General features: G+C 46.4%; 2 protein-coding genes across 5 annotated transcripts in view; one reads left to right on the forward strand and one right to left on the reverse strand.

The window, feature by feature from the left end:
• The window catches only part of Rrbp1 (ribosome binding protein 1), a 66,362-nt gene extending 52,315 nt beyond the window's left edge, over positions 1-14,047 (forward strand). For 2 of the 4 annotated variants that reach the window (XM_071608708.1, XM_071608709.1), the window contains exons 11-24: positions 3,267-3,357; positions 4,172-4,264; positions 5,811-5,903; positions 5,981-6,064; positions 6,211-6,300; positions 7,028-7,120; positions 7,513-7,584; positions 8,189-8,284; positions 8,970-9,053; positions 10,861-10,977; positions 11,794-11,877; positions 12,234-12,332; positions 12,815-12,958; positions 13,491-14,047. In XM_071608708.1, coding sequence (XP_071464809.1) covers positions 3,267-3,357; positions 4,172-4,264; positions 5,811-5,903; positions 5,981-6,064; positions 6,211-6,300; positions 7,028-7,120; positions 7,513-7,584; positions 8,189-8,284; positions 8,970-9,053; positions 10,861-10,977; positions 11,794-11,877; positions 12,234-12,332; positions 12,815-12,958; positions 13,491-13,529 — 1,279 coding nt within the window. In that variant the 3' untranslated portion in view covers positions 13,530-14,047. The remainder of the gene's footprint in view (positions 1-3,266; positions 3,358-4,171; positions 4,265-5,810; positions 5,904-5,980; positions 6,065-6,210; positions 6,301-7,027; positions 7,121-7,512; positions 7,585-8,188; positions 8,285-8,969; positions 9,054-10,860; positions 10,978-11,793; positions 11,878-12,233; positions 12,333-12,814; positions 12,959-13,490) is intronic. The other 2 variants (XM_027955429.2, XM_071608710.1) reach the window with 2 other exon arrangements.
• A 4,795-nt stretch (positions 14,048-18,842) lies between these two features.
• Positions 18,843-27,700, reverse strand: part of Dstn (destrin, actin depolymerizing factor) — a 30,650-nt gene continuing 21,792 nt past the window's right edge. Inside the window, exons 2-4 of the mRNA XM_027954300.2 lie at positions 24,603-24,910; positions 22,430-22,506; positions 18,843-20,078 (exon numbers count right to left, since the gene is read on the reverse strand). Coding sequence (XP_027810101.1) covers positions 19,969-20,078; positions 22,430-22,506; positions 24,603-24,910 — 495 coding nt within the window. The 3' untranslated portion in view covers positions 18,843-19,968. The remainder of the gene's footprint in view (positions 20,079-22,429; positions 22,507-24,602; positions 24,911-27,700) is intronic.

Raw genomic sequence — 27,700 nt, forward strand, 5'->3', positions numbered from 1 at the left:
CCCACTAGGCTCCACCTCTTAAAGGTCCCAGCACCTCTTAATTACTCCCATCAGGGAATAAGCTTCCAAGACATGAACCCGGGGTGTGTGTGTGTGGCGGGGGAACGGGACAAACCACATCCAAACCATAGCAAGCTCTGTGCCCACTCTCAAGGAGCAACACCTATCTGTGTGAAGAGTGGCAAGTGCTTCAGTGGGTTGGGGGCAGACTTCTTGCCAGCTGCATCCATCCATGTTCTCCTTCTGTTGATAGATGTTTTCAAGTCCTACTGAGCCAGACTCACAGGGTAAATTGTGACCATTTTGTAAGATAAACTTTAAAAGGGAAAAACAGGAATTAGTATGTCATCTAATGACTGTATGCCAGGTAGTGGGCTGGGAGCTTGATGAGCTGTTTTTAAGAATTTTATAGAAGAAGAAAAACAGTTGAATACTGAAATATATATGTATTTTTAAGTTGACCACTCTGAAATGGTCTCAAGTTTTTGTGTGCCTGCATGTGTCTATCATTGGATCCAAATCTAAGAGGAATGAATCCAGAATCAAGGCAAAAACAAGGAACTATGGACACTTAAAGATGGTGTGTTTTTAGCAGAATAACAATGAATATTATATCCTCATCAAGTGAATTCCTCAATGATAAGGTCTTTGTTTTATTGATTTTTTTTATGTCTAATCAGAGTGTCTTTATGGAATGAATAATGAATAAATAAGAACCGGTAAAGAAATAAACTGATATCGAATGACAGAAAAATGGTTGGATACCTAGATGGATGAACTGATGTTCATCCATCTCCTGTGGGGGAAGACTGGCTGATTAAAAGGCAAGAGATTTTAGGGACTGAGGTCTATAAATCAAATGGGGAAATGGTTGTGGTCCAGGCTGTCTGCTGGACCAGAGGTTTGGGATGTTAGAGGAATGTAGAGCTGACCTTGCCACGGGGCTGTTTTCCTTTGTTTGTGATGACTTCATTGCTGGCCAGATCTCATTTTCCCTCAGTCAGCAGCCCCAGTCCTGGACTTTTTTGCTCAGGGACTGCTTGCTGTTGCTAAGGCCAGAGCTGACACCTGGGTGGAGTGACTGAAATCAGGGAACAGAGTCCTTGTGACCATCAACTCTGGGACAGGTGTTCACAGTCTTGAGAGGTGGGTCCTGGCTGCCATGGCCAGGGTTCCCTTGAGCATTGGGTGGGATGAGCCATGGAGTATGTCTTTTCTCTCTGCTCAAACACTTCTGGACGCATTCTAGGATATCAGCCAATAAGATCCCTTTATTCTGGCCATTGTTGCCAAAGAGTCGCCTACTACTATGCTTCTCAGCAGGTACAGCTTCCTAGGCATATAGCCTGTGTTCCTCAGCATCCCTAGGGCTCTGTGGTTTGGGGACTGGAGAAAGAACCTAGCCGCCTTCTTGTGGAAGACCCAGAACCCAACCCTTCCCTTCTTCCTTTCCTAGGAAGCATGGGTAAACTTTATTTCTCACAGTGGTTATTTTTTTAGGGGCAGAGAAGCTCAATTTTTTTTTTTCTTTAAGCTCAGATTCTTGAGCCACTCAATGAACTACTAGGATAATTAAGTCACATTGCAGTTATTTTTTAATTTCAAATTTTTGCAAAGTACAGAAATGATCTGGTAGAAGCTGGTTCCTTTTCTTCTCACATAGTTTACCTGCAAGTTGTTTATGCTGGGCCATCCTGTTCTGGGATAGAGAGAAGTGATTCAGTCCCAAACTTTGTTTCTACAACTTGACAGAAGCTGCTAAGGGGATGAGGGTCAGTGTGTCCTTACCACTGACCTGCAGACTCTTCTTCAGGATCTTGTTCTTCTGGGGTCTCTCCAGAGGTGGTCTGCTGGAGGATGCTGTAGTGTAATACAGGGATTAGAGGGATAGTCTGAGGGGTTTCAGTAGAATTTTGGCTGGGGGGGGGCAGGTACCAGGGATTGAACTCAGGGGGACTTGGCCACTGAGCCACATCCTCAGCCCTATTTTGTATTTTATTTAGAGACAGGTGCCACTGAGTTGCTTAGCACTTCACTTTTGCTGAGGCTGCCTGTGAACTTGCAATCCTCCTGCCTCAACCTCTCGAGCTGCTGGGATTACAGGCATGCACTGCCACGCCCAGCCTTTCAGTAGAACTTGGAGGGTGGGGGTCACAGTTCTGTGGGCCTAAACTCAATGCCCAAAAGTCAGCAAAGCTCTCAAGGCCATATGCAAACTGTATGCAGGTTAAAAATATAAGGCTGTGATAAGCCAGACTTCATTATCAGATAGGTGGTCAGGACAGCCAGCATGCTTAGCCCACACGTGCTTTATGGTCAGCATTAGTGTGTGTTAGAATGGTTGTTTTCAAAGGTCTTTGACCATGACCTTCAAGAAGAAACACAAATACGTCTGTCCCCATGTGGCCGGCAGTGTCCACCACAGCCCTCCTTCCTCAGGCTGCTGGGGTGGTAGCTCCTTTGGGGGACTTCCTCCTGCATCTCAGGAAGTGGCTTGAATTGCTGATTCAGACCACTGTTGACCACTTCTAGACTTTAGATTTCTCATGTCCCTGGGTCTCCATCTATTGCATATCATAATGTGGAAAGGGGCTTGTTAAAAGTGTCCATTCAGAACTGGTCCCGAGAGCCTTGAGTACAGTGCTGTAGTGATGGTGACCTCTCATTTCTGGTTGAAGGGCACAAGGAAGTGAGGCACTGACACTCAAGGATTCCACAATGCTGGGGAGTCATCTCAAGGCTCATTTCCTCAAATCCCAGGATGTAGAAATGAATGGTCCTCCATTGGTCCTTGGTTCTCGGTCAGGGTTTGGGGAGCTGTCAAGAGCAGTGGTGCCCAGGTGTGAGGTGACAGCACTACTGTGAGTTTCCAGCTCACACCTTAGAAGGCCCAGCCTAGTTCTGAGAGTCAGGTGCAGCCATGTGGAAGGGCCAGCTGGCATGCTCTGTGGTGACAAGATGGGTCATACCAAACTCAGTTCAAGAGAGTAGATGTCCTGAAAACCTAACTGCTGGGGCACATCCTCTGCTGGCCATTGGCTGCTCTGGAGCCAGTGCCCTGGCCTCTGAGTGGTCGGCATGAGGCAAGGTAGAAGGGTGTGTGCCTCGCAGGTGTTCCTTGGGTAGAGGGGGGTGTTAGGCTGGCTGGGTGCCCTGGGTAGAAGAAAGGGGTCCTCCTGAGATGGAACTGGAGGGTAGGCATGGACCCTTGGAGCTGAGGTGGTGACCTGCTGTGGTAACCATTTTCTCTCCCCCCACCCCACCAGTCTCAAGGAGCTAGAATCACAAGTATCATGTCTGGAGAAGGAGGCCACTGAGCTCAAGGAGGCTGTGGAGCAGCAGAAAGGGAAGAACAATGTGAGTGTGGAGGGCCTCTGAGCTGGGGTGGGAGGACCAAGGCAGAGCTGTGTGGACCCCGGAAAGGTTTTCACAGAGTCACCTTAAGGCGTCTCTGTAGAACCTGCCCTAGACAATCAGGGAGCCCAGCTTTGCTTCTCCCTCTGTTCTCACTGTTGTTTACTCTGGGAGTTTCCTCTTCCTGCCTCCTCATCCCCAGCTCCTCCATATGTTCAAGGTTGACTGCCCTTGGGGCATTACCCAAACATGGACAGTGGTGTGACCCATGTACTGATTGACCTGGTCTGGGTCATGTAGCCACCCTGAGCAGATGTGGGTGAGGGAGGCTGGTGCTAGGAGAAGGGGAGAGAGACATGCCTGCCCTCTCCAGAGGGCAAGGGCCTTCACCCACATCCTTCCCACCTGCCCTTGTCACGGAGCAGGGCTTGCTAGTTGCCCTGCTGCTCCCAAAGGAGGTCTCACTCCTAGAGCCAGCCGAGGGAGTCAGCTTGCTGTTTGGTGGCAGGAACCTGCTCTCTGAGGAAATAGATGGGTCCTTCCTCCTCCTGCAGTCTAGTCTCCACTGAAAGGGCGCCTGCCTCTTCATCCTCTGTGTTCGACTATTCCGGCATCAGGTGGCAGCACCTTGGCCTTGTGCTGAGTGCCCCCAGGAGAGGCCACATGAATGTGGGCCAAGAAAAGAGTGGGTCCTATACAGGGTCTGAAGTGGGGCCATGGGGTTCTCTGAGCCCAGCCCTTGCTGAGACCAGTCCACAGGAGCTGGTCATTGACTGACGGGTGTGGGCTACTGACTTCCCCTCATCTCCCCTCCCAGGACCTCCGAGAGAAGAACTGGAAGGCAATGGAGGCACTGGCCTCTGCTGAGCGGGCCTGTGAGGAGAAACTGCGTTCCCTGACCCAGGCCAAGGTCAGAGCCCTGGCCATCCTTAGGCTGGCCAGCTGGGATAGCAGCACCTGCCTGGTTTAACTGAGTCCACAAGATATGGAAACTGTGTAGGGGACAGCCTTGGCCTCAGTGTCTCATAAATCTGTACCAGGGCCCCCAGGCTCAGCATGCAGTGTCCTCTAGTTTCTTCATTCTTTCCTTCGTCTCCCTTATTCCTTCCTGCCCCCCTTTCATTTTTCTTTAAGAGAAAGGAGGGAAATGTGCACCCTCAATTGTTTTTCCTCAACTGGGCACTCTGTTATGGGGGTACAGAGCTGAGCATGGCCACAGCAAAGACTGAGCGGGCTTGGGGAGCACTGTGGGCTGCACACTCTGCGAGTGCGCCCAGGGTTGCACCGGCTTCATGGCCTTCAATCATATTATTTTTATCCAGAGGTACTTGGAATAATCCTGCTTCTTTCTCAGGCCCTCTGAAGTCACCATTCAGTTGGTTCCATGTGTGTTCTTAGGGGAGGACATCTTTAGCAGTGAGCTTTCAGGGTGTGGTATCCAACTCTCTGTGCCTGGGGCCCCCATTTGCCCTGGGCTGGCTGGAGTCAGTGTGGAGGCCCTGACTAGGGGCAGCAGCACTGACACTCTAGCCCACCCTTTTTTGTCACACATTTCCATCCCTTGTGAAAGGCCAGCCCCTTCCAGCCTTGCTCCAACAGAGGGAGAGCCTGTCCCAGTACCTGAACTTTGCAGTGACTCCCATGATCCTCCCAGGAAGCCTGAGGGTATAAAGATGAGACCCAGAGAGCAGGCAATAGGGCAGAAGTTGTAATTAGATTATTAGAATCTTAGATTTTTGGCCCCAGAAGTGAGTGTAGAGATGGTCTGGCCACTGTGTGGCAAGTGCAAAAGCTGTCGCCAGGCTGACAGCTTGTGGCCACACAGGCAGAGAAAGACAGAAGGTGGCCTCCAAGGCTCATGTGCTTTGCCTTCTGACTCATGACTGGAGAACCTGAGTGGGCATGGTGGTCATGTGGCCAGGGGTCCAGGGCAGGCCACAGCATCATCTCTGGATAATTGGGCAAGCCAAAAAGGGTCTGCTTCTCAGGCTTAGTTCAGACCAGGGGTTTTGTGGTCAGACTGGGTGTCTTTGTCACCTGAGGAAAATCAGGTCCAGCCCCATACAGGGTGTGAAGTCAAGCTTCAGGAGAGACCCCAAGTGATGCCCTATCTTCTCTGAGTTGGTTTCTTCCTCTGGAAATTGGGAATGTTGATTCTTCCTCCCTCCCATGGGTGCCTAGAGATGAGTTCCCTGGGGATACCTGTTCGTGGCTGGCCCTAACTGTGGCATGCTGGGAGGGCTGGGAAAGTAAGAGCTGGCAGAGTCTGAGTGACTGCTGGGAGGTGTGGGGTAACTGGCACCTGCCACCTGGGGCTTCCCATTGTCCTTCCTGGGAGCACAGACTGGGGAAGCCCATCTTTTCCTTTGATTTTTGTTTTACCCCTGATGAGGAGCTGAGGCCCTTCCTGGTAGGAGGCTGAATTCTGTCCTCTCCCTCTCCCTCTCCCCTTCCAGGAGGAATCAGAGAAGCAACTCCGCCTGGCCGAGGCCCAGACCAAGGAGGCCCTTCTGGCGCTGCTTCCGGAGCTCTCTGTCTCAGAACACCAGGTAGTGGGGAGGTGGCTCCCAGGGATTGTACTCCCCCAGGAGCATTCCCCACCCTCACTTTCCATGTTTCCTTGTAGAATTATGCTGAGTGGCTGCAGGAACTCAAAGAAAAGGGCTCCCAGCTACTGAAGAAGCCATCAGCTACCACAGAGCCCTCCTCGGTAAGCAAGGCTGCCAAGCAGGTGCCCTTGGCAGGGGCTGCCACTGTCACCCAAGCTCTCCTATCCCTAGGAAGAAAGTACCCAGAGTCATTTCAGTGGGTAGCTGTGTTGGATTCACTAGACACTTGTTCTCCCTCTGCCCTCAGGACCTGGCCTCCAAGCTGAAGGAGGCTGAGGAGACCCAGAACACCCTGCAGGCTGAGTGCGACCAGTACCGCACCATCCTGGCAGAAACGGTGAGCAGCCAGGGCAGGGGCTCTGGGAACTCTGTGCTGGGTGATAAGAGGGTGCTGCTAGGAGGAGAGCTTTGGGGCCTAGAGTGCAGGGGTTGGCATAGTATCTCCAGAAACCCTCTGGCTCTGTGTGACCTGGGCAGACCTCTGCCCTCCAGACCTCATTTCTTAGACTGGATGGTAATGGCATGGATAAGTCTCTTAGGTCTTCATTATTTCTAAGCTGAGGACAGGGCTGAGTTGAGGGTTTGAGGCTGGTCTCCGGCATGGAGAAGGGACTTGGTTATAACAACAAGGAATGATTGGGCAGGCAGTTGTGGGAAAAGGCAAGGTAAGCTTTGGCCTGACTGGGTTGAACCCCTCCCTGACTCCAGGAGCAGTGCTGGGTCCAGCCCTTCCCAGTTCTGAGCAGCTCTGTCTTGTGTTCTTTGTTCTGGGCCACCAATGGGATCAGTACCTGTGGCAGAGCCCAAGAGCAACAACAGCTCTAAGAGCATCATTTGGATCACAGACCTCATTTCCTGGCATGGTCCTACAAGCCAGCACACTGGATAGAAAGCTCACTCCTGGGACAGTGGCCACCTTCCCTTCCCACACAACACTGAGTCTTAAGCAGAGGAAGTACCGGCCATCATTGCAGAGGACCTGGGGACAGGAGAGCGTTTGAGTGTAGGGCAGGGCTGAGGAGGGAGACAGCCCTGTCTCACCGCTCTACTCCTTCCTGCCGCAGGAGGGCATGCTCAGAGACCTGCAGAAGAGTGTCGAGGAGGAGGAGCAGGTGTGGAAGGCCAAAGTGGGAGTTGCGGAGGAGGAGCTCCAGAAGGTATCTTGGCATGTGCATCTCCCCAGGGCCTGGTGGCATGGACATTGCTGCTGGGCTCAGGGAAGCCAAGTGTACTCTACTGAAGACACATGGCTGGGTTGAAATTCCAGAGCCCACAAGAGAAGTTAACAGGATCTGTCACTTAGGAGATGCATATCGCTGTTGGCATTTCTGGGGGACACCCTGCGAAGCGGAACTGTAGAATGACAGTGGAGCTCCTCGGTCTCTAGGAGATTGTGCTCCTGTTCTCATGCTGGACTCTATCCCCACTCCCAGGAGAGACTGCTACAGGCCACCAGAGCTTCAGCTTGGCTTGGAGGTGGTGGCACTACTCGTCCTGGGAAACATCCCCAGACACCTATGTTTCACAGGGCATTTCTTTTGCTTTGTAGTCACGGGTCACAGTGAAACATCTCGAAGATACCATAGAGAAGCTAAAAGGAGAACTTGAAAGCTCAGATCAGGTATGTGGTGCTTCTGTTCTGAGAGTTGGTTTCTCTTGTCCTATGAGTCTCTTTGAAAGTGACATTGCAGAGGCCATTTGAGTTATTCTTCTCTCAAGGATCACTGGCTTCTCACCTAAGTGATCCTATCCTGTTTTGCTTTAATGAGAGACCTTCATAATAACCTCAGAGGCCTAAGACAGCTACAGATCTGTGCATAGTTCTCCAGCCCTGACCAATGGTGGCTTTGGTCTTGGCCTTCACAATCAAAGGGTGTGCTCAAGGGAGCCCTGGTGTTCCTTTAAGCACCTAAGCAAGCCCTGGCCTTGGAGAAAGTGCCCCTGGTACCTACTTTTGCAAGTGTATCTAAGAATTGTCCTCTCCCCTGCTCCTTAGGTCAAAAACATGTCAGGACCCAGGAGTACTGGAGTTGAGGTACTCTTTTCAGCAAGGAGTTCTCTTGCTAGGGCTTGGTTTCTTATTAGCCTCGATTTATTTGGTAAACTTGATGGGCCTCAGGGGCTTATCAGAGCCAGCCAGACTATACGTCCATCACCCCACTCTCTGTGGCTAGTGCCCCCTGCTGGCCAACTAGAGGCTCTGATGTATGTGCATGTCCATCCAGGTGAGGGAGCACACCTCACATCTGGAGGCAGAGCTAGAGAAGCACATGGCAGCTGCCAGCGCTGAGTGCCAGAACTACGCCAAGGAGGTGGCAGGGGTGAGTGCACACTCCACGGACTTGTATGCCCTGCCTAGCCAAGTCTGGGTCCTCCCTAGTGGCTCTTCCTCAGCCCTTAGGGAGCTGTTCTTGTCATCGTGAGCCTTGAAGTCTGTGTCATTTGGTTTTGTCTTAAATCCTGCTTATGCCTCATCAAAGGGTCAGATCTGAGGTGTCTGGGGGTAGGTTGTGAAAAGGCCGCCCCACTCTGGGGAGCAGGGGCAGAACAGGGAACAGATCTGGCTGGGCACTGCAGCAGGGGGTGCATTTGACATTCCAGATCATCCCCTGAGCATGAGAATTCTCTGCCTGGCTTACTGATTGATGTCATTTCCAGTAGGGAGTGGGTTTAAATCTGATAACTGTTTTCTGACTGTTCAGAAGAGGAAAGCAAAAAATTGGCAACCTGAGTCCTGGTTTAATCTCACCCTTGGGGCCTTGTTTTTTTTTTTGAACAAGAGATTAGGGCAGATGTCTAAGAAGGCCTGAGATAGGTGTGCAGTGAACACCATCCTTCCTAAGTCTTCAAAAAGGAAATTGTAGCTATGGGAAGCCTGGCCCTGCTCTGTGATGATCACTAGTGTTTTGGGTAAATAGATGTTAGGTTTTTGTTTTGCTCCTAATTCACTGGAATTGGTTTTCTCTTCTCTCCTTTTCCCTATCACCTGGCTGTTTGTTCCTCAAGTTGAGGCAACTTTTATTAGAGTCTCAGTCTCAGCTGGATACAGCCAAGAGTGAAGCCCAGAAACAGAGTGACGAGCTCGCCCTGGTAGGTGAACGTGGTGTCCCACATGGGGACTGTGACGTGGGGGGCTCGTGTGTGTGAGATGAATCTGCCAGTCAAGTTTTGTTGTTCACTCAAAGATTTCTGCAGCTTAGCAGAGGGGGAAAGTGTTCATCCATTAGCCACATGGGGCAGGAAGGCTCTTTGAGGCCCTCTTGGAACATTTGCCTAAAATTCTGAGCTGGGCCTGTGACCGCTGGGACCAGGGTGCACACCCCATTTCCCTCCCACTGGTAGCCTGGTCTCTTACTCAAGGAAGTGGGGGTTCTGGGAGTCTGTTCACCTTGTAAGCCCATTTCAGCACTTACGAGCATCGAGGATGTAGTGACCCCTTGCAGATCCCTCCTGGCCTGGTTACCCACCGCACTGTGGCTCTTAGCAAGGCCTTGCCCTCTTGGGGTTTCCTCACCTCAGCAATGGCTCAGACCCATTCAGTCAAATCCACAGGTGTGTGGGGATGGCCTAGTCCCCACCTGGCCTAGTTCCAGGTTCTGGGGCAGAGCTCAAGCCCCATTCAGATGTGAGGAGCTGCGCTGTGCAGGTGACCTGAGTCCTGCTTGGCTTGCCCAGTTTTCAGCTACGGTGTCTAATCCCATGTCCCAGCTGCTTGACTGGTTCAGCTCTTGCCTCCATAAAGAGGTCACACCCTATCTAGTACCTGCTTGAGGCAGCCTTTACAACCACAGTCCATCTGTCAGATCTGTACAGGCTTTCTTAAAAGTCTTAAAGTAGTCATCAGCATTTAGAGATTGAGATATTTGGGGCTAAAATGTGCAGCACTGACAAGAAAGAAGTTCTGGTGTGCCAGGCTAGCACCCCCCACAGCCTCCACCAAGCCCAGCAGGTGCTCCCAGCTCCCTAGGTCCCCGTCTTGAGCTCACCCAGGATCACTACACCAGAGGAGGGTATCACCCAGCTCAAGTCTCCTCCTGAGTTTAAGGCCAGTCATCTTGGCCATTGGCTAAGCCAGGTCGATGTTACAGGCCTAGGGTATACAGCCCATACAAGGGGTATGTGCAGAATCCCACCCCTAGGCTTTCTTATCATCTTTTCAACTACAGTTTGGCTTTTGCCTTTGCAGGCTGTTGGGTCAGAGGTTGTTGAGGTTGCCCCTTGGAGCAGGGCCTCTTGAATAGAGCCTGAGACCACTTATGTCCCCTAGAGAGCTCATGACCACGGTCTCCAGCCAGGCCTCTTGACTAGAACTTTTACCCATGTTCCCTGAGTGATGCTGCCACCCTTCAAATCAGAAGTTCAATGGTCTGGGAACCTTGGGGGCCAGTGGATGTGCCACTTGCCCTCAGCCATAGAGCTGAGGATGGGGTAACTTATTAGGCAAGGTGTCATCTTATAATCTTCCCTGGACCCCAGAAAGGGCTCCAAGCCATGGTTCTTGAAGAAACCAAGGGTATAGGCAGAACTGTTGGCAGCCTCTCTCTCCCTTTTGGACTCACTGCCTGTGTGGTCTGTGTCTATCAGGGGCCCATCTCACTCCTAAGGAGGATTGCCCACCAGTTTGTTTTGAAGCTCAGCACATGGGTCTCATTGGCCCAGAGGCTTCTTGGCCTCCAGGCCTGTTTGGCTCAAACTGGGTGCTGTGGCCCTGCCCAGCTAATCTGCGTAGCGGTAGGGACTCAAACATCGGTCACAGATAGCAAACCAGTAGGGGCCTTGGCTATTAAGAGCAGCTGCGGTCCTCTCTAGGGGAGTGTGTGTGTGTGTGTGTGTGTGTGTGTGTGTGGAAGGTGTATGTGTGATTGGCTGTGCACAAACCCTCCCCTCCCTGTTTCAGGTCAGGCAGCAGTTGAGTGAGATGAAGAGCCACGTAGAGGATGGTGACGTAGCTGGGTCCCCAGCTGTCCCCACAGGCGTCTCCCCAGCTGAGCAGGACCCTGTGAAGGTTAGGGTGGTGAGCTGGTCCTCACATGTGTCACTAACAGCCCCAAGTAGAGTGCAGGGTGGGCAGCCTTCATGTTAATTGACATATTGGCTGCTCCCAGCCCTGACCAGCACCCTCCCCATCCCTCTTTACCTGGATTAGGTGCACCCAGGACCCAAAAGATGCAGAGCAGAGGGAAGGTGACCAGGCAGAGAGGCGGGCGGGGGTGGGAGTGGTCTGAGACTGGGGAGTGCACCGTGTACCTACCAGGCTGAGAGAGCAGCCTTGGGTTGGTTCTGCAGCCACTGGAGGGGACTTGTCTCCTGTTGTGGCTCTTGCTGGGATATTACTAGCAAAATATCTGCTCTCCAGAGGGGTGGTTATTATTTATGTGGTCCTGGGGATGGAACCCAGGGACTCAAAAATACTGGGTGAGCTCTCTGCCACTGAGCTGCACTTCTAGCCCTCTTCAGAGTTTTGACCAAAGGAGCTACCACTGAAGAGTTCTTGCCAAGAGGCAGGGGCCTGTCACTAGGGTAGCCACTGTGGGTTTGGGCCTTATCTCATGGCTCTGAGGCATCTTTCTTGTCCTATGGGTCCTGTTAAAGGTTCCTGAGATTGGAGGTTCCCTCAGAATCCTTTTAACTCACCAGCTTCTGGACTGCAACTGAGGTTCCATCTCCCCACAGGAGCATCAGGGATGGCTCATTGGAGCAGGGCAAGGCTGGGGGAACCCTAGAAGCAACTAAAAGGCAGAACCTATAGTCTCAGTCTGCCCCAGAGCCCTGGGCCCCAAAAGGGTCCTTCACCAGGTTCCCAAGTTATGTTTGTGATATCTCCACACAGCTGAGAATGCAGCTGGAGCAGACAGAAGCCACCCTGGAGGACGAGCAGACAAGGAGGCAGCAGCTCACGGCTGAGTTTGAGGAGGTCAGGCCTGCTTGGTGGCTCTCAGCCCCTATCAGCTTTCAGACTCTTATAGTCTCTGGGGAGCAAGCAGGTCATGCTGGCCCTCCCCTGCTTTGCCCACCAGGTGTCTGGGCTGGGCCATCAGCATGCTGGGGGTTGGGAGGACAATGGGATCCTGGCAGGTGGGCATGGATGCTGAAGCCGTCTTGAGACCTCATGGCTAGTCTTGGAACCTCAAGGCTAGTCTGTGTCTTCAGGCTTGAGCTGTTGCACCATCAGGCTTGGGATGCCCCTGGTCCCCAGGCAGATTTGGTCATGCTTGACTGCTGAGATGTTGGTAAGGCTGCTCACCCAGGCCCACTCTGCTCTCTGATAAGGCTCAGACCACAGCGTGTCGGTTACAAGAAGAGCTGGAGAAGCTCCGTGCTGCTGGTACCCTGGAGTCTTCAGGAACTGAGGAGGCTGTACAGCTGAAGGTAGAGGGTGGGGCTGGGGCCTGTGGCTTTGACCAGTCTTGACCTTGGAGAGGGGCCAGGAATGGGAGAACAGACCCCAGCCTAGGAACTGGCTTCCCTCGTCACACATGGAGGGAGGGAGCCACGTCACATGGCAGCTACTAGTCAGTGTAGCTATTTAATGTAATTTATATAAAACTTGGAAGTCATGTTTTAGGTACTGGTAGGTATACATATCTGGTGGCTGGCACATTAGACAATACAGAGTAGCCCACACCTGTTGTCCTAGGCCAGGAGGTAAGTGGGGCTGGTGGGAGGCACAGTCAACATAGACCATTTCCTGCCAACCAGCACTGTCTGTTGTTGAGTGGCCCGTAGACAGCTTCCTTGTGCTCCTGGAAAGCTCCAGTCCCGGGTATTTGGGCCCTGTGGGTGTATATAGCTCAGGGTCTTACCACTGATATCATGTGAGGGCTGATCCCCTCCAACCCTGAAACCCACAGGAGAGACTAGAAAAAGAGAAGAAGTTAACAAGTGATCTGGGACGTGCTGCAACCAAACTACAGGAGCTTTTGAAGACAACCCAGGAGCAGCTGGCAAAGGAGAAGGACACAGTGAAGAAGTTGCAAGAACGGCTGGAAAAAACAGTGAGTGCTTCATCCATCTGGGGCCACAGGGCTGGCTCCCAGCCCCTGTGGCTTGGCCTGTTCTGGAGGTGGGCCTTGACCCCCAGTAGGGTGGATGGGAGTGAGCTTTTGGGAAGAATTGGGTATGATGCTGGAGCCCCAGGGAAGTGGGACAAGCAGGAAGTGGGAGAAACAGAACTAGGTGTTGGGGACAGATACTTGTAACACGGACATTAGCCCACAGGGCCCAGAGCCCAGAAAGCATGGTTCTCACTGCAGCCTGCTTGGGCCCCGTCCCAGTCCCCCTGCCTCTGTCCTGGCCCCTACCTGCAGGGTTTTTCACCTGACTCAAAGCCCTCACACTCCTGCATCCTGCATTCTCACTACCATCAACTCCTAGGCAGCCAGCCCCAGGAAGTCAGCTCTGGGTCTCCAGACAAGTGGCTTGGGGCTGTCAGCCCAGGGAGGGGACTGCAGGTCCTGGCATGGCATGAGAGGTTATGCCTTGGCTCCTTGCCCAGCTTTTCTCTCACATGGCTGCCTTTGTTTGCAGGAGGACGGCAGCAGTTCAAAGGAGGGCACCTCCGTCTGAGTCTCTGCAAAAAGAAGTTACTGTTCAACTTTACCAAAATGCCTTACACATTCCTTATAAATAAATAAACCAACAACACAGCGTTATCCAGGCCCAACTTCCAGTAGCTCCGAGAGAAGCCATTAGAGACAAGAGTCTCTTAGAACCACAGAAATAAATCTTCCAGACCCCCAGTCTGTACAAGAACATTTGTCACATTTGATAAACACTATTCCCTGGAGCAGTCCTGGACCACCTTGAGCCGACGCCAAAGCCCTTGTTGACTCTGACCGGGTTGTGCCGGGAGGCCAGGATGCTTAGGGATCTATGTCAATCAGTGCAATTGTCATGTCTTTTTTCAGTGGGGTTGGGGTCGGGAAGTGGCCGGACCAGGTGGTGAGTTCTCAGAGTCTGGGGAGACTGGCGGGCCTCAGCCCAGCCCAGTGAGGCAACAGCTCCTCACCCCTGGAAGTTGCCAAGCAGAACTGACGTGTGACCACCTGGATGTTAATGCCATTAAAACCAATGTGTTGCCCGGCGCTGCAGTGTCGTCTGGTCTTCTGGGGTTCCCCCATCTTACTTTGGGCCCAAGATGGGCTGTCTTTGGGACAAAGTGTAAGCATAGTCTTGGTTTCTCTGCAAGCAGGGGACCAGCAGCTATGTAAAATGGGGATAAAACCTTTTTTGGGACCCCAGTATTTTCCATCGCCTCCCAGGCTTCAGGGGTTGGTGGGCAGATGAGGAAACAATGCCTGACACCCAGTGGTCAGATGGCCTGACTGCTATACCCCACCCTTGAGGATCTGAGGTTTTTGTGAGCAGGGGTGTGGGTGGCCTACTGTGGTATGAAGTAAGCTCTGTGAATGAACAAGGGTCTCCATGTGCGCAGGGCCTTGGATGAAGGTCCATACCTTGGGAGGGGTTCAGGGCTGGAGCAACCCCTCCCACCTGTCCTGTGGCAGAAGCCAGCTTAGACTTCTGCCAACTCTCATTCCCAGAGTTCTTGGCCCATAACAGAATGGTTCAGGGGAACTTTGGCCTAAGAGGTGTGGAGCTTCTTAACTGAGAAATAAATCTGGAGTTTATACAAAATATTAGAGATCCTGAATCACAGCAAGGCCTGAACCAAGCCAGGATGGGAAGGTAGGTCTGAGCATGTCCAGTGTCCAATATCAGCCAGTCTTGTTAAGGGGCTGCCTTGGCCAAGCGCTATTCCACATTCATCTCCCTGCCCTGCCGAGTCTCCAAATCCTTTGGAGAGTCTAATTGGCAAAACTTGGCTGGGGATGTTGGGCACTTAAGATGGCAGATCCTACAAGACAGGGTTGTTTTCACACCTCTGGGATCTGTATCTCAGCCCCCTTGAGTGGTGGATATGATTCCAGTGGCTGTCCCAGGAACCTAGGGAGGTGTAATGCTTGTAGATGTGTCCTTTTGCCTTTTTATTCAGCAGCCCCCCCACCCCATCCCAGCACCTGTGTGTGAACCACTTGAATGTTAATGGCTAAATTGGAGACAAGGTGCTGGAAAATCCCCGGCGGTCTCCCTGGAGTTTGCAAGAGGGTTCCCTCGGGACAGTGGGTGCAGAGGGGAAAGTGAGGCAGAAAAGTCATTAAGACCAAGGGGTTTGGACTAGACAGGGCAGTAGAAGCCACAAAGGATTTTTAAGCAGGTGTAGGGGGATACTCCTGTTCTAGGAGTCTATGGAGGAAGGTGATGTGGAGGGGCACCCCACAGGTCTTGAAATACTGACCAGGAGAACGAGGAAGAAAATGATAAGAACACCTGATGCCCACTCATACCCAACTCAGCACCTGGTCTTCCATGAGGTGAACCAGAGCCCATGGAAATGATGGTACTCCCCTGGAAAGCTGCAGGGCTGGTTCCAAACCACTTCTTACACCCTCCAGTGCACCGGCACTCTGAATGGGCCACAGGTGTTTTCTAAGGATGCAAAACCCCATGAATAGCTGTGGCCCTATACATCTGTGGTGCCCCAAATTGCATCTGCATCTGCTGTGTGCACTATGCATCTGAAGCAAGGCTCAGAGCCAGAGGAGTCTCTGGGTGAGGGAGAGCAGGGACACTAGCAAGATGTTGGTGATGGACAGGAAGGGTGGAGACTGCTTGAGCAGCCACCTGACCAATATCCTCCACAAATGCCTCATCATTGTGCTTTCCTCAGGTTTGGGTCTATGCTCAGAGACCAAAAGAAATGCATTGTTTTTCTTTCCCCTTTCAAACCCATCCAATCCACTGAACAAGATCTAACCTTTGAATTATAGTTAGCATTAAGCTGGAATTTTCCAAAGGAGTAAAGGGAAGCAGATCTGAATTTCTATCCTAGTTTTGCCAGGCAGAAGTCTAACCCCACATAGGTGGCCTTATGTCACTGGTTTGGGGCTCTGGTGAGTGGGTGTGGTACAGACCAGACTTGTGCCCTATACCAGGACTCCCACTCAACTGCCATTATGAACCTGGGAGCCTGCATTTCCAATAAACTCCTCTCCACCCCATTACACTGACTGCACAAATGAAGAGCTTCCACACTGGGTAGATGCCTTCAAAGGCACTGGAATGGGAGGGCTACTCATTTTTAGTAGAGGAAAGAGGAGAACTCAGGGAAAAATTGCTGGGGTTATCAAGCCACCTTGGGTTCAAAGAGGCAATGGCTTCTGGTCATGGCCCTACTCCCTTGTCAGACACTGTGTCCACCTGTGGGAAGGGAGGCAAGACAAAGCGAGTGTATAGTGTGGGTCCAGGGGGCTGGCCTGGGGAGTTCAGGAAAGTGCCACTTACAGGGACCTTCCTACTGCAGCTCAAACTCGGGGGACCATTATCTGTCCTCCTCACCTACCCCAGTAGTGGCATTCCGAAGGCCAGCAGAGGGAGCCCAAGTGTGCCTTGCCTTAGCTGGGCCAGGTCACCCAGCTATTCACGGGCAAGGTTCCACCACCATGCAGAAGGCAGAAGAAAACTGCACAGGAGGACACCTGAGGCAGCAGTCCCTGGCAGACTGCTTGCAAAACAGTGTCACGACTGCCAACATGCTCCCTGTGTTCTTCCAGTATTAGCATGGTACAGATCCTATGGGGGCCCGGCTCACGGGGCTGGCCATTTGAAGATCCCTGTCCTGCTAAACTAGAAACGTAGGAGTTTTCAGGCAGCAATGGAGAACTAGCTTTTGTAGTCCTTTGGGATGAAGCTGTTAACTGTGAAAGCAGGAATCTAACAGAGGAAGCACGGCTCTCCCTGGGCTGGTTCTTAGGACCATGGCCTGGACTTATGCTGCTGCTACCCTTTCTTCCAGTACCAGAGCTGGGAGGGTGCAGAATAAAAACATCCAGCCGAAATCCTTCCCTTCAGAGTGCAGACATCCCAGAGTCACATGGTTCATAAACTGTTCCACCAGACCTGGAAACCCCATCACACAGACCACTGCTCTTTGATGATGTTAATCTGGTCATCTTCCAAATGGCGCTCACTGAAACGCAAAGGCACCAGGATGCTTGGCCTGTAAGGCAGCACCTAACGCACCTGGAGAAGGAAGCGGTATGGTGAAGACAGGGAGAGTATGGACATCAGCAAGGCATTGGTGATGGACTGGAGGGGCAAAGACAGCCTTAGAAGCCACTTGACCAGCACCCTCCAAATGCCTCCTCATTGAGCTTCCTTCAGGTTTGGATCTACACTGAGACCAAAAGAAATGATTGTTTTTTTTTTTTTTTTTTCCCCTCTTTTGAATCTCATCCAATGCATAAACAAGATCTAACCTTTGAATTCCAGTGAGCATCAAACTGAAATTTTCATTAGTGGGAATGAGGAGATCCGAGTTTGTCCCAGTTCTGCCACTTGAGTTGAGAGATGTAATTAGGCAAGTTACCTCTGGGCTGGCTACTGAAGGACTGGCCAGAGGCCCTGAAAGTCCCTTCCCAGATTCCCTTTTGGGAGAGCCCTGGCCAGCCAAATGTAGTCACTCAGCTTGAGGTACTCCATGTAGTACAACTTACGTCCCCTCTCCTAGTCTAGAGCCTGTTACTGTATTTCAGAAGTGCCCCAAATCATAAGAAACTGGTGTGTCTTTGGGCAAATCCAGTTTCCCATGTTCCAAAGAGCAACAAGCCTGTCAAGAAACAGAAACTGTGTCCACCCTCAACAGTAGTTCTACAAAAAGGAGGCCACTAGACTAAACCTGATTCTATTACCCAAGTCACTGGGCTTTTTCTTAGAGTACTCTTCTCTGAAATAACAAACATCACAGCTAAGGAAGGTCTGGCTGGATTCTGTGGCACTGGCTTTACCTGCTCTTTCTCAGGGCCTAAGAGTAACTACAAAAGGAACCCTAAGTCTTCCACAATCATTTTTGTAATGTGTTGACCCCTGTGAAGATACAAGTGTATTTTCTGGAAAAGAAATACACTTGCAGCTTTGTTTTTGACTATTGTCAGCTGAAGTTTAAACCCTGACTTTACAAAGAAGCACCTGTCCCAACCTCAGACTTTTCACAGGTGCGGTGGCACACAACTATAATCAATCCCAGCAGCTCAGGAGGCCGAGGCAAGGGGATTGTGAGTTCAAAGCCAGCATCAGCAAAAGCAAAGTGCTAACCAACTCAATGAGATCCTGACTCTAAATAAAATACAAAATAGGGCTGGGGATGTGGCTCAGTGATTAAGTACCCCTGAATTCAATCCCTGATAACCATCCCTGCCCCCAAGTCTTCTGAAACATAACAGGATCTAGAGACATAAGTAACTGTTAACATCTTCCCCATTTCTGGAATAAGAGTGGAATGCTCACAGACATTTATACTACAGATGTGCATACTGCTTGCAATCGTTCCCAGGCATGTATGTCTCTTTGTCTCTTTCATATGCCCCCACACCCATGTGCCTGTACGGTCGCAGCAAGAATAAGTGATCAAAGCAGAGCCTGGATCACATTCCTGGCTCTACCCACAGAACTGATTCTGGACTGGGGCAGCCTTAGGCTGGCCGCACTTCTTAGGGGGACTGTGACTAATGCTTCGAAGTAGAGAAAACCAGAAATTCAGGATGAAAGAATGACAAGCAGCCAGCACTATTTTCTCGATTCTTTGGAAAGAGATATTTGAATGAAAGCACAATAACCTTTTTTTTTGCCTCCCCAAAGCCTAGCCTTTGGATGACGATTTGGAATTAGAAAAAGGTTCCCAATTTTTACACCAACTTTCTCATTCAATCTGAGGAGGAAGGTGCTATGATTTTAACTGTCAGAAATAAAAACCTTGATGACTTATCGCATATGGAAAAAAATCCTTCATCCCAATTCACACAAGAATAATTACACAAGAAGTAAGGTAAAAATGCTTCCTTTATTACATAAGCCAGTAACTGCTACTTCTAAGTTCAACTGTGCATCTCTACATTTTTCAAAGTGTCATGCCTGTGATATTAATGACAATCACTTCCAAGTGTCATTGGGTGGTGGCTCCCTATGAGTTTCATCCATGGTACCTGCACCCCACTCCACACAGTCAACAAACTGCTCTAGGAAATTTGGTTCTCCCAGGTTCCAGAGGAAACATATTCAGTGTTCTTCTACATCTTATTGAATCAGATGCAGCAAAGCTCTGAAGGAAACAGATACTGCAGGTGTCCTAGCTTATCAATATACTGTTTTATCATTTTCATGAACAAAGCAGATTACAATGGAGCCCTAATTTGCATTATAATTAGTTGTTAGGAGACAATGCACCTTCTCCAGAAGACATACCATGATTTCCAAGATGCAAGGTCACTCTCAAAACAGTATCCCAACTAGTGGGCTGCAAGTTCACCTCAGGTACAAGGAAGGGCTGCTTCCTCTTTTTCAATGATGTGACTGAAACAGTGCTTTGCAAGATCAGCGTGAATTACACGTGGACAATTTGATAGTCTCCATTACACATTAAGTAGAATTAAAAGACTACCTTAGTCTTACTGTTAATTAGTGTATTAGTGTTATTACATGTTACAGCAAAAATTATATCCCATTATTCTGTTTAAGTCAAGGAAGAATAGAGAATTTAAAATAATTTGGGGCCAAAATGATAATCAGATTATCACCAATTCTCTAACCAAAAAACCCCAAAGTAACTGCTAAGGTTAACAAACATACAATAATTCTCTTCACATGGCTTTGTACTGTTTTGTGAAATGCATTATTAAAATTCCTGAGCTTACGAAAATCTTTAAAAGTCAACTCATCAAAACAGGCATTTGGCCAATAAAAATTTAATTTCATACCAATAAGCCTTTTAGATTCTAAATTTATTTAGGGCTGTGTTTGCACATGTTTATAGAATATTCTGTTTACTCTAAAAGATGACAAAACAGCTCCCCCTCAGTGAGACCCTGGCCTAAATATATTCACTTTCCTTATATAGCAAGAGGATAACATTGAACATGGAAGCTTTCAATTTGTGGCACTGAATGATCATCTACACAGGGCATCCTTCAAAAGCTACAATTAAGGATCCACCTAGCTTTTCAGCAATACAAGCCCGATTGAGGTCTTCTGGCCCATTTGCTTGACATTCATGTTTTATGCCTAGAGAAGAAAAACAATTCTATTTAGAATAACATCAGCAGCTTATTTTTTATTTTTTATATTTTTTAGTTGTAGTTGGACACAATACCTTTGTTTTATTTATTTATTTTTATGTGGTGCTGAGGATCAAACCCAGGGCCTCACACGCGCTAGGGGAGTGCTCTCCCTCTTAGCCACAACCCCAGCCTCAGCAGCTTAATTATTTATCTAATATGGCGAACCATTTTTAAAGGCCACTTCTAATATGGATAAACTGTGGTATTTAAAAACCACATAATACTATAATGAGAAGAAGTAAGTAACCACAGGCATCAAAATGGATGATGTTGACTGAAAAAAGCCAGAACAACAAGCATATATTCTGTATGGTTCCATCTGAATAAATACAAAATCAGCCCGAGCTAACTCTGGCTGTTAGAAGCAACCTTGTGGAGGCAGGGGTAGGAGGTTAGTGTTATAAACGGAAGTCCTCAAGGGGGGCTTCTGAGGTGCTGATATTAAATAAAAAAACAACACTATGTTCAGTCTATAAGAATCCATGGAGTTCTACAATAATTTATGATGCATATTTTTCTACAGATATATTATACGTCAGTTTAAAAAAAAAGGCAGGGCAAGTAATAAAGTTTTTTCCTAATTTCTAAAATATACGTAAAAATAAGAATTATATGTTTTGATTGCACAGTTGATTTCAGCAACTGTACTGAAGTGATAAAATTACCAATAACATCACTTTTGCTACAGAAAACAGCTAGCTCTCTAGTGGTATTATACTACATAAGAAATCTACTGCAATGAAAACTATGTAAAACGTGATGCTGATGGCTTTCTTAGAAAAATTACATCACCCTACTATAGAACAAGCTCAATTACAAAATTGCATACAGTGGTTTCTCTGTAAAGAGAGCTACTACATTTTAAATAGCTGCACTATTATTCCATCATTTCAAGACCATTTTCAAGCAAGTTGGCTTATGGGCCACACAGGACTGATCTGAGAAAGCCAGTGACAGTTTCACTAGAAGAAATTACATTTGTTAAGTATGACCATTGTAAACCAATTGGTTCCCACTGCTACAAAGATGACTGTCATTTACTATCAACAAATCAAGTCCACACAGCAATTCCTTTCAATGAAAAAAAATGCAAAATAAGGACCATGAGGAACCCATGCTGACTATTTTTTGATTTCACTGTAGAAGTATTAAAGCCAAGGAATCGTTAGAAGAGGCCAGTTAACAGACTAGTGAACATGCTTCTGGGGACACCCCAACATCAAGCCAAATGCATGAAGAACTTGACAAGGCACGAAGTATGCAGCAGCAGGGTTCCAGAAAGGAAGTAAAAATTTTGTTTTCTTAGCTAAGTAAAACATATTAAGGCAAACCTGTTCTACTGCAAATTTGTAAGAATCAATCACAGAAAAACAAACAAAACCAATACTGGGCAAGCCCTCGAGACCTTGACTCACTCAGTTGTTTAGAGATAGCTACGGCAGAGAGGTGGCAGGGCAAACACTCAGACCAAGGCTCCCAGTCTAAAACTGAGGGAATCAAGGCCCATGGAAGTGAGGCAGTTCTGCCCATGGTTACAAAGCAGTTAGACAACAAGCTTAGCTCTCCGTGCAGGCCTCTGGCCACGTGCTCCATGCTCTGTCCACCATACCAACACTTCCTCCTGGCTGAAATCTGGCCAGGCCATCTCTTCTGGACCCCAATCACCCAGTGGCCAGTGGCAAGTCAAATATAACTGGCCAGCTCATGGAGTGAGTGTACTTTCCTTTGGACACAGATGAATTAATTACTTAAAATCATACCATTTGATAGTAAAGTCAGAGATAAAAGCATTCTTCACATTTATGAACATTTCCTTTTGCTAATTTATTGTATCAACTACATTCATAGGCAATAGCAAACTGATATATTAAGTATGACCAATGTAAATCAATTAATTCCCACTTGCTGCATGAGAAACCAGTCTGTAGAGCTGGGGATGTAGCTCAGTGGCAGAGTGCTTGCCCACTGTTCATCAGGCCATGGGCTCAATCCCCAGCAAAACAAAACAAAACAAAACCTTTAAAAGCAGCCTGAACAAATAATATACAGACAATGTTGGAAGAATGGAGTTATTAACATGGGCCCTGGAGTCTCAATGGACCAGTCCAAAGCAAAAGTCCCTCTGAGAGCCAGGTTCCAGCTTATTTTCTTTTTCCCCCTTAAAACAAGCAAAGGTCTCCCCCAACTTTGTGCCTAAAGCTATCCAAAGAAAATGAGGTGTTTCTTAGAAAAGTTGCATCCCTATTCTGGGAGAACGTCTTATCTTTAATATCTAGAGGTAAAGCTAGTCCATACCTTGAAATTTCTTTTTGATTGCATCCTTGGAGCTCGCATAGATCATTTTACTTTTCAGAGGCGCTAATTCTGGTGCCCTAGACAGAAAGATGCCAAAAATGAAAAATTGGATTTAGAGAAAGTATAGCTTACATTTTATTAATCTGCATCTGTGAATCTCCTGAAAGAATTTTTCTATTTCTCCACCTCTTCAGAGCATAACTGTTAGAAAGATAGGCATATGGAAAAGCATTCAAGTTGACCAGAGTTAAGAAAAATAGAGAGGCTCTGGTAGAAAAAAAGAATCACTGATTTAGAATCAAACTAATGAGGAAGCCAGATACAGTGATAGATACCTGTAATCCCAGCTACACAGGAGGCTGAGGCATGAGGATAACACTCCAGGTTCAAGGACAGCCTCAACCACTTAGCAAGATCCTCAGCAACTTAGCAAGACTGTCTCAAAATAGACAATAAAAAGGGTAGAGATGAGCTAGGTGTAGAGCACATGCTTACAATCCCAGTGACTTGGGAGACTGAGGCAGGAGGATAACAGGTTCAAGGCCACCTCAGCAACTTAGCAAGACTCTATTTCAAAAGAAAAAATAAAGGACTACAGATGTAGCTCCATGATAGGTACCCCTAGATTCATTCCCCAGTACCCCCACATACACACACAAAAAAGAATCAGATTAATGTTACCATAATAAAAGAACCAACACTGGGTAACGATATATAACCCAAATTGTTTTCTTTAAAATATTTTTTTTCATGTTTTATAACAAAGGCTTGAGTTTAGGCAAATACTCATACAAGATTTTGACAGGTTTTCTTCTTCTTCTTCTTCTTTTTTTTTTTTTTGAAAGAGAGAGAGAGAGAGAGAGAGAGAGAGAGAGAGAGAGAGAGAATCTTTTTTTGTAGATGGACACAACACAATGCCTTTATTTTTATGTGGTGCTGAGAATCGAACCCGGGTTGCGCCCATGCTAGGTGAACGCTCTACCACTGAGCCACAATCTCAGCCCCTTGACAGGTTTTCTAATGAAAAAAGTTTCAAAATACATAGAAGTACAGAGAAAAACCTGTAAGTCAAGTATCTGCCACCCAGAGTTTTAAAATGCTAGCATTTTGGCATTTGTGCTTCAGACTGCTTTCTTAAAGAAATAAATTATAAATTGAGTACAAATGTCCTTCTTAACTCTCCTCATTCCTTTCATTTATATCTATTCCGATGGCAGATTCTGACCACATAGCTATTAGTTTTCCATTTTAGTCTAGCATAATACATGTTCAATTACCAAACTGGGGATCAGCCCTGAGTTTTGATAACTCTCTTAAAAAAAATTAAATCTGCACATGTAATCTCAAGATTCAATATGGAGCTTTCAAAGAGTTCTTTTAAACTAATGGCTAGTCAGTAATAAATGTCTTATTTGTCAATATTAGCATTATTCTTGTATTTCCCAAATTTTAGTGCCTTCTTCCTCATGAATGCAAGCATATGGAGGAAGCTGAGTATGCTTTACAACGCTTTCTTTACCAGCAACATTGAAAAACAACAGAAATATCAATAATGGGCAGGTAAACCTCATCATCCTCAGACTGTTCATACATGATTGCCCTCTTTCTGTCTCTATCACCAAGCCTCAGGCCTGGCTCTATATCACACTACCAAAATATCAAAAAGAGTATTGCAAAATACTTTTGAGCCATTACACGATTCCACTCAGCTGCCATATTTTAGGACACATAATCATCAGCACTGGGTATGGCCCTTACCAGCCATACCCAGTGTAACTCAGTGGTAGAGAGCCCCTGGGTTCAATCCTTAGTACCAAACAAAACAAAACAAGTGGGAGTCTGATTCTTAGCATGGCATGTTGGTTGAAGAAATAGAAGAAAATTTTATCTTACAAAGCAGTGAGTTTAGAGGATCCATAGAAACCTGTTTCCTGCCCTTTCCCACCCCCAAAAAATGTCAATTAGAAGTAGACAAAGGTAGGTTAAATTTTAGTTTTGGTTCTAAAAACATCAATTCAGCTAAGACCTTATGAAATTTTATAAACAAAAATTAAATGATCATGACTACAAACAGCTTGATTAAAAATTACTTTGGTTCCAGAATTGGTTAAGTGCTCACAGTAAGAGACCAGCTCTGAGATTTAGAGAGACTCCATATTTCTAACATGCTTACCACAAAAAAAACATCAATTCTTCTTTTCTGGATTCCTTGGTTTCAAAGCTTGCATCATACAAAGCATAACGACAATCTTTTTCAGGAAGCATTCCCACAAAATGCTTGAAAGGATCGGTTATGGTAACACCAACATCTCCAACCAATATCTCTTTGCCTTCTTCAACAATGATGCACTTTTTGTCTGCACTGAGACAAAAAATGACAGCCTTCTTTCTTTTCTTGATTTCTTCTGGTGTGGAGCACTTCCGAACTTTCATGTCATAAAAAATGCGACATACTTCATCAGCCACTTGCACTCCTGAGGCCTATGATGACAAATGAGAAAGAGCCTTGCAATTTTTATTATGCCAAATGTAGACTGAAATATTCTTACATCTTTTAAATTATATTTATCATCTAATAAAAAAAACCCAAGAGTAGTATTACTACTATTTTCAGATATCAAACTTTATTTAAAGCTTACATATATTGCAGAAGCCATTCATCACCATTACATGAAATATAAGGAGATTTCACCCATAACATCCTCTCCTCGCTTGAAATCTAAAAGTAAATATTTCTTAAACTGCTGGATTCTATTATTCTCATACATGTTTCTTAAAACCTTGACTGGGAGCTGATCATTTCCCAGTTTGCATATTAGTAACACCTAAAATTTCTTTCATAATGCAGAGCAGATGGTTAGAGCTGCTGGGCTGGAAAAACTCCATTCCTATAGCCTCTCTTTCTCTAACAAAATAACAATTATTTAAAGGTCTTTGCTGCACTCACATTTCAAATTTATGTGATCAACATTCAGAAACATATTCATCACTTGCTATTAATATTTCTCTTAGAAAATCTCTAAGTTCTAAGAATAGAATAGATGAATACTTATTGCTAATAACAAAGAGAACAGCTTTAACTTGGTTCTACATTGGCCCCAAACATAACCTTTTATCATGTTATACTTGCTATTTTGGAATGAAGAACAGTTAAACAAAATCTTAAACCAGTTCTTAATTCTTGCATGTTCTTTAAGAAATGTGATATTTATATTAACTTTATCCATATTTTTTATGCCTCATTAACTACTTTGGTTCATATGTCAGCTTTACTAAAGCAGGAACTATGGAGTTACAAATTTAACAGAGTTTAAACACTAAAATATGAAAAATATTGATACCCCAAAATTTATAAAGTAAAGAAACAAAGATGCATGAAAAAAGACGAGGTAACCTAGAGATTTGCAACTCATATAAGCAATACATATTTAGAATATATAAAGAAATAAATTCAACAATAAAAAAGAAAAATAACCCAATCAACAAATGATCAAGGGATCTTAAGAGGCATTTCTACAAAGAAGATGCTATACAAATATACCTAATAAGCATATGGAAAAACTACTTAATATCAGTAGTCAGTAGGGTACAATAAGATTCCACCTCACCCCATTTAGAATGACTATTACCAGAACAAAATATAAATGCTGGCAAGCATGTTGGTAGAAATGTAAATTAGTACAGCTACTATAGAAAACAGTATGGAGGTTCTTCAAAAAAGTAAAAGTATAACTACCATATTATCCAGTTACCCCTCTCCTAGTTAGGTGTATATATCTATGGGAAATGAAGTCAGCATACAAAAGAGATACTTGCATGCTCATGTTTATTAACACACTATTCATAACAGCTAAGATATGGAATCAGTCTAGCTGCCCCTGAACATATGAATGGCTAAAGAAAATAAGATATACACAATATATAATAATATATACACAATGGAATATTATTCAGCCACAGAATGAAATCTAGTCATCTGCAGCAAAATGGGTGGAATTTGAAGATATGTTAAGAGAAACATGTTAAGACATCATGTTCAGCCAGTCACAGAGAGACAAGTATTGCATATTTTCTTTCATATGTGGAAATTTGGAAAAAAAAATCTGAGAAGCTGGGTTGTGGCTCAGAGGTAGAGTGCTCACCTAGCATGTGTGAGGCACTGGGTTCGATCCTCAGCATCACACAAAAATAAAATATTGTGTCCACCTATAACTAAAAAATAAATATTTTTTAAAAAGATCTGAAAATGGAATTATCAGGAATTAGGAAAGTAGGGAAGGAGAAAGGAGAGAGAGGATAGAAGGATGGATGGACATGATCAGTGCATGATGCATGCATGTGTGGAAATATCACCATGAATCCCATTAATTTGAGCAATTAATGTGCTAATAATTATAATAAAACATACTATCATCTATAAAAAAGGGAACACAAATCAAAAGTACAAAGAAATTCCACTTCATATCTATTAGGATGGCTTTAAAGAAAAAAAAAAAAGGACAAGTGTTAGGCTGTGGGGAATTTGTAACCCTTATACACTATAACAGAATTGTAAAATGGGGCAGGCACTTGGACAGTTTTGCAGTTTCTTAAAAAGTTAAACATGGAATAACATACCACCTAAGAATTCTACTCCTAGGTATATACACAAGAGAAATGAAAACTTGCCCATAAAACTGTACACAAATATTCACAGCATCATTACTCATAAGGCCAAAAAAGAAAATACTACTAATGTTCATCAAGTGATAGATTTTTTTTAAATGAACATTTATCACTTGATGAACATTAGTATTATTTTCATTTTTGGTCTTATGAGTAATGATGCTGTGAATATTTGTGTACATCCATACAATGAAATAAAAATGAAGAAATGGAAGTTTAGTAGTTTCCAGGGGCTGAAAAGGAGACAAATGGGGAATGATTGCTAATGGATATGGGTTTCCTTTGGAAGTGATGAAAATGTTCTAGAATTTGACAGGGATGATGGATCACAACTCTTGAATATAATGGAGAAAAAACCCCACTGAATATGAATTGTATCTCAACAAAACTGTCACTAAGAGTAGTACAAGTCTATAATCCCAGCTACTGGGAGGCTGAGGCAGAAGGATCTAAAGTTCAAAGCTGGCTTGGACAACTTAACAAGACCTAGTCTCAAAAAAATTTATAAAGGGTTAGGAAAGTAGCTTAGTGGTAGAGCACTTGCTTAGTATGCATCAAAACCTGCATGCCTTCCCTAGTATAGCACACAACAAAACAAAAAAAACA

Source organism: Marmota flaviventris, chromosome 2 (assembly GCF_047511675.1).
Source record: "Marmota flaviventris isolate mMarFla1 chromosome 2, mMarFla1.hap1, whole genome shotgun sequence".
Lineage (NCBI taxonomy): Eukaryota > Metazoa > Chordata > Mammalia > Rodentia > Sciuridae > Marmota > Marmota flaviventris.